We start from the raw sequence: 7,137 nt of genomic DNA on the forward strand, positions 1-7,137 counted from the left end.
TGGGAGACAGAAACCAGTGTGTGGAAAGGCCAGTAGAAGACAGAAATTAAATTGTACATTCCAATATTTTACTTTCCTTTAAAAAAAAGCCAGAAGTTACAATTTACTTCTGAAGGGACTAGGTAATACTGAGGAGCAGAAAGAGTTGTAATGGGTAAATGTAACAAACTTTTCTTTTTTTCTATGTGGTTCTTTGCATTGGGATTAATTCAGACACTGCACACACTTAACTCATGTATAAATTATCCACATATGCATTTTGGTCTGTATGTTTTCATTACATTTATATGTCTGTGAAGAATTAGGGCCTGTGTCATATTGCAATGTAATCTTACTTATGTAGTTTGAATAATTTTATAGGTTAGATTTGGAAACTGTATTTATCTATTTATGTATTTAGTCTAATAAGTGGACTAATTTGTTATTTTTATTTCTTTTCAGTTATATGTTCTCATTTTGCTCAACACCTTTGTCCAGAGCAGGGCATAGAAGATTCTCTCCGAAAAGTGATATTGAGAAGATGTGAAAAATGTGGACCTGAGAATTTACAGTTAAAAATTGGTTGTACCAATGTGGATGAGTGTAAGGTGCACAAAAAAGGTTATAATAAGCTTAACCAGAGTTTGACAACTACACAGAGCAAAGTATTTCAATGTGGCAAATATGTAAACGTCTTTCATAAATGTTCAAATTCAAAAAGACATAAGATAAGGCATACTAGAAAGAAGCTTTTGAAATGTAAGGAATATGTCAGATCATTTTGCATGCATTCACACCTATGTCAACATAAAAGAATTTATACCAGAGAGAATTCCTACAAATGTGAAGAAGATGGCAAAGCCTTTAACTGGTCCTCAACCCTTACTTATTATAAGAGAATTCATACTGGAGAGAAACCTTACAAATGTGAAGAATGTGGCAAAGCCTTTAGTAGGGCCTCAACCCTTACCAGGCATAAGGTAATTCATGCTGCAGAGAAACCCTACAAATGTGAAGAATGTGGCAAAGCTTTCAACCAGTCCTCACACCTTGTGGAACATAAGAGAATTCATACTGGAGAGAAACCCTACAAATGTGAAGAATGTGGCAAAGCTTTCAACCGGTCCTCAAGTCTTACGGAACATAAGAGAATTCATACTGGAGAGAAACCCTACAAATGTGAAGAATGTGGCAAAGCTTTCCAGCGGTCCGCAAACCTTACAGTACATAAGAGAATTCATACTGGAGAGAAACCCTACAAATGTGAAGAATGTGGCAAAGCCTATGATAGCTTCTCAACCCTTACTAAACATAAGGTAATTCATACTGGAGAGAAACCCTACAAATGTGAAGAATGTGGAAAAGCCTTCAGCTGGCCCTCAAGCCTTATTGAACATAAGAGAAGTCATGCTGGAGAGAAACCCTACAAATGTGAAGAATGTGACAAAGCTTTCAACTGGTCCTCAAAACTTAGTGAACATAAGAGAATTCATACTGGAGAGAAACCCTACAAATGTGAAGAATGTGGCAAAGCTTTCTACCGGTCCTCAAACCTTACGGAACATAAGAGAATTCATACTAGAGAGAAACCCTACAAATGTGAAGAATGTGGCAAAGCCTATGGTAACTTCTCAACCCTTACTAAACATAAGGTAATTCATACTGGAGAGAAACCTTACAAATGTGAAGAATGTGGAAAAGCCTTCAGCTGTCCCTCAAGCCTTATTGAACATAAGAGAATTCATGCTGGAGAGAAACCGTACAAATTTGAAGAATGTTGCAAAGCCTTCATCTGGTCCTGAAGACTTAGTGAACATAAGAGAATTCATACTGGAGAGAAACCCGACAAATGTGAAGAATGTGGCACAGCCTATGTTAACTTCTCAGCCCTTACTAAACATAAGATAATTCATACTGGAGAGAAACCCTACAAATGGGAAGAATGTGGCAAAGCCTTTAGTAAGGCCTCAACCCTTACTGCACACAAGACAATTCATACTGGAGAGAAACCCTACAAATGTGAAGAATGTGGCAAAGCTTTCAACCGGTCCTCAACCCTTACGGAACATAAGAGAATTCATACTGGAGAGAAACCCTACAAATGTGAAGAATGTGGCAAAGCTTTCTACCAGTCCTCAAACCTTACAGAACATAAGAGAATTCATACTGGAGAGAAACCCTACAAATGTGAAGAATGTGGCAAAGCCTATGGTAACTTCTCAACCCTTACTAAACATAAGGTAATTCATACTGGAGAGAAACCCTACAAATGTGAAGAATGTGGAAAAGCCTTCAGCTGGCCCTCAAGCCTTAGTGAACACAAGAGAATTCATGCTGGAGAGAAACCCTACAAATGTGAAGAATGTGGCAAAGCCTTTAGCTGGGTCTCAGTCTTCAATAAACATAAGAAAATTCATACTGGAAAGAAATTCTATAAATGTGAAGAATGTGGTAAAGAGTTCAACCAATCCTCACACCTTACTACTCATAAGAGAATTCATACGGGAGGAAAAACCCTACAAATGTGAAAAATGTGGCAAAGCTTTCAATTAGTTCTCAACCCTTACTGAACATAAGGCAATTTATACAGAAGGGAAACCCTACAAATGTGAAGAACGTGGCAGATTTTTTAACTCTTCCTCAATCCTTACTAAACATAAGGTAATTCATACTGGAGGGAATTCCTACAGTTGTGTGGAATGTGGCAAAGCCTTTAACCAGTCCTTAAGGCTTACCACATATAAGACAACTCATACTGGACAGAAACCATACACATGTGGGAAAGCCTCTAACAGATCCTCAATTCTTAACAGACACAGGCTAATTCATACTAGAGAGAAACTACAAACCTGAAAGATGTGACAATGCTTTTGGCAACACCTGAAACTTTTCTGAGTATAAAAGTAATCATACTGGTGAGAAATCCTAGAAATGTGAAGAATGTGACAAAGCCTTTAAATGGCTGTCACACTTGATTGTAGGTAAGATAACTCATATTGGAGAAAACTAGTGTGAACAATGTGGCAAAACATTTAACCAATGCTCATGCCTTTTTGCAAAGGAAAGCATTTATACTAGCCTGGGCAACAGAGGGAAACTCTGTCTGGAAAAAAAAAATTAATATCTTCTCACATCTTAGTCAATATCAGAGAGTTCATACTAAATAAAAGCGTTAAAAGTGCAATTGGTGTCAATAGATCTTTCAGAAAATATAAGCCCTTAAATTACAGAAGAATATTTATTTTGAGGAAACACATTACAAATATAAAGAGGATTGTAGTACCTTTACTTGTATCACAGGTTTTATTGTACACATTTTGTACTACAGGAAAACCCTGAGGTAGTTGTTCCAACTTTGCTCAACATCAGGGAATTTATATTGAAGAATAACCCTGCAAATTTAATGAATTTGGGAAAACATTTTTTAAAAAACTACAGATTATAAAACACAAAAGTTTATACTAAAATATATTTTTGCAGATACAGTAAATATTTTAAAAATTTAATCCAAAATTAAGTAAAGAGAATCCACAGTAGAAATACCTGTCTCTCAAACTTCAGACATTACACTTACTCAGATTGCTGAGTATAGGAAAAAATTCAAAACTAAAGTTGATAAAAAGAAAAATTATTTGTAAGTAGCTTTAAAAGAAGTAGATCTTTGAAGAGTTATAATTTCATTTAAAGTATACTTTTGTCCTGAAAATATAGATTTTTTTTTGCCAGACACAGTGGCTTACACCTGTAAGGCCAACACTTTGGGATGCTGAGGTGGGCAGATCACCTGAGTTGAAGACCAGCCTGGCCAACATGGTGAAATCCCATGTCTACTAAAAAGAAATACAAATATTAGCGAAGCATGGTAGTGCACACCTGTAGTCCCAGCTACTTGGGAGGCTGAGGCATGAGAATCACTTGAACCTGGGAGCCAGAAGTTGCAGTGAGCTGAGATGTTGCCACTGCATTGCAGCCTGGGTGACAGAGCGAGACTCTGTCTCAAAAGACAAAAAAAAAAACCCCAAAACAAAAACAGCTTATTTGGAAACTGAATACTGATGGAATTCAACTCTTTAATTACTTCATGCTATTTCTTCGTTTCTGTTGTTTTCACATGTAAAAGCCTGTGATCAATTCTTTCTGCATCAAAGATTTGGGAGACTTTTATTAGGTGGTCATTATTTATTACCTTTCTTATGGATGACTGAGGACATTAAAATGTAAGATGCATGATGAAAATCTAAGCAGAAAAGCTATTTGTGGTTAACTTATAGAATTGAGTGATGTATGAGGTAGGCGTTCAGAGTAATATTCTTTTTTTTTTTTTTTTTTTTTTTTTTTTGAGAGGGAATCTTGTTCTGTTGCCCAGGCTGGAGTGCAGTGGCATAATCTCGGCTCATTATAAGCTCCTCCTCCCAGGTTCAAGCTATGCTCCTGTCTCTGCCTCCCAAGTAGCTGAGATTACAGGTACCCATGACCACATCCAACTAATTTTTGTGTTTTAGTAAAGGAAGGTTTCACCATGTTGACCAGGCTGATCTTGAACTTTTGACCTCAAGTGATCTGCCTGCTTTGGCTTCCCAAAGGGCTGTGATTATAGGTGTTAGCCACTGCACCCAGCCCTAAGTAATATTCTAATACATTATTATGAGAGAAAATCGTTCTTATAGTTTTTTTTTTTTTTTTTTTTTTTGAGACGGAGTCTCACTCTGTGGCCCAGGCTGGAGTGCAGTGGCCGGATCTCAGCTCACTGCAAGCTCCGCCTCCCGGGTTTACGCCATTCTCCTGCCTCAGCCTCCCGAGTAGCTGAGACTACAGGCGCCCGCCACCTCGCCTGGCTATTTTTTTGTATTTTTTAGTAGAGACGGGGTTTCACCGTGTTAGCCAGGATGGTCTCGATCTCCTGACCTCGTGATCTGCCCGTCTCGGCCTCCCAAAGTGCTGGGATTACAGGCTTGAGCCACCGCACCCGACCATTACTTATAGTTAAAATTAAATCAAAATAATTAGTATGTCATTTTACTAATTGTACTTTTATGTGATAAAACTACAGTTTTAAAGTTTTAAATTGTGTGTTAATTTTTTAATTGAACATTGATGACATGTTAAACACTGTTATACATTCAGCAAAGTGTTATTATGCCACTAATTTTAACCTATTCCACCTTACTCAAGGGTGTATTTAAAAGATGGTAACAATACACTATTTGGTAACATAATAGACTAACATTTCTAGTATTCTTCTTTTTCAGTGGCTTTAAACTGCAAATAAGTGAAAGAATATGGTTCCTGTGGGTTAATTTTTTTTATAGTTAAATTTATTTTTCTTAGTTTTTGTGTGTACATAATATGTGTATATATTTATGTCATATATGGTATATTTTTGTACAGTCATACAATGTATAATAATCACATTGTGATAAGGTACCTATAACCTCTGGCCTTTATGTTTTGTATTACAAACAATTCAATTCTACAGTCTTAGTTACTCTAAATTGTACAGTTAAATTGTTATTGACTACATGGTTATTTTTATGGTATCATAAAAATTATATATAAACATAAATAAAATCAATATATTCCTGAGTCCTGAATAATTTTTGAAACTTTATTATGTATTTTTTGAACATGTGGCCTCTGCCTGAGAGCACATAATGGAGTTTTAGTTTTGACTTACATACAGTTAAATATACACATCTATTAGTCTAAAGATATAACTTAGGTTTAAGGAGCAAGGGTGTTTGAGTATAAGTTTGTAACTGTTTTCAGAAGAAAAGGGCAATATTGAAACAAAGCAAAGCATTTTAACAAGATGTCTAATTTACTAGAAAACAAAAATCCTCAAAAATGCTAAAAGCAAATGTATACTCTGCTTTGTATTCAGTTTATTACACTATCTTATAGCTTATGATTTAGAATCTTTCCATGCAAATTTTCTGTTTTTACTTGCATGATACTCATTCTAGACCCATAATCTTTTTTTTTTTTTTTTTCTGAGACCAAGTTTCCTTCTTGTTGCCCAGGCTCGAGTGCAATAGCATGGTCTTGGGTCACTGCAACCTCCGCCTCCTGGGCTCAAATGATTCTCCTGCCTCAGCCTCCCGAGTAACTTGGATTACAGGCATGTGCCACCACGCCTGGCTAATTTTTGCATTTTGCGTAGAGATGGGGTTTCACCATGTTGGCCAGGTTTGTCTCGAACTCCTGACCTCAGGTGATCCAGCCATCTCAGCCTCCCAAAGTGCTGGGATTACAGGTGTGAGCCACCATGCCCGGCCTAGACCCATAATCTTTTTGTTTCCTGTTTTTTTTTTTTTATAGTTTATGAAGTATTTATTATCTGAGCTCATTTGTAGTCATAAGAATAATTTTTATAAAATTTCGTCGTGCACACAAAATTATTTTTAGAAGTAATTCCACAATTTGTGTATTATTACATTTTATTTAGTTAAAACATTCCATTAGCTTCTAGAACCCTATATAAGCTTACTTTTCTTTAATTATTCCCTTAACTTTTTATAAGTGACATAAGTAAATTTTATTTATTGAGTCAATTTGTTTCAGTAAGTACTAGGGAAGCTTCATAAGTCATGTGGATGCTTTTATATATAAATGTAGCAAACAAACATGATGGTGTTCAGTGTATAACAGATGCTCCATAATTAGTCATAAATATTCGTGCTAAAGTTAGTTTGTAACTTCAAGTCAGAGATGGAAAATACCAATTGCAAAGAAATAACATTTATTCTTCATGTGAGAACATTTTTTCCAGGCTGCAAAGCTGAATCTTGCTGAATTTAAAGAGAAATGCTTCATTCATGTCCTAATTATCTAAGTTTTATCCTTTTATGTGCATTCAAACCATATATGCATCACAGACCTTCTTTTTCTGTGTTACGACTACAGTTTTCTCACTGTTGTTTTCCTGCCATGTGGTTTCACACGGTATGTTGTAGGTTTTAAGGAGGACATTGGTATTTTTTAATGTACTGAAAAACTGGTTTTGACTGGAAAGTTTGCTTATAAATATAACTTTAAGATTGGCTAATTAACATAAAAGACATACGTTGTCTATCGAAGAGGGGATTAAATCATCATGGTGTTTCTTTGTAAAAGAAAAATGTTAGGCTTTTATACAAAGTGTGGCAAATATGTAATTTG

At 35.8% G+C, this 7,137-nt stretch overlaps 1 protein-coding gene across 1 annotated transcript in view; it reads left to right on the forward strand.

The window, feature by feature from the left end:
- Positions 1-2,815, forward strand: part of LOC144336905 (uncharacterized) — a 47,928-nt gene extending 45,113 nt beyond the window's left edge. The window contains exons 4-6 of the mRNA XM_077978615.1: positions 442-1,631; positions 1,968-2,418; positions 2,814-2,815. Coding sequence (XP_077834741.1) covers positions 442-1,631; positions 1,968-2,418; positions 2,814-2,815 — 1,643 coding nt within the window. The remainder of the gene's footprint in view (positions 1-441; positions 1,632-1,967; positions 2,419-2,813) is intronic.
- The last annotated feature ends 4,322 nt before the right edge of the window (positions 2,816-7,137 follow it).

This window comes from Macaca mulatta, chromosome 19 (assembly GCF_049350105.2).
Source record: "Macaca mulatta isolate MMU2019108-1 chromosome 19, T2T-MMU8v2.0, whole genome shotgun sequence".
In the NCBI taxonomy this organism is placed as follows: Eukaryota; Metazoa; Chordata; class Mammalia; order Primates; family Cercopithecidae; genus Macaca; species Macaca mulatta.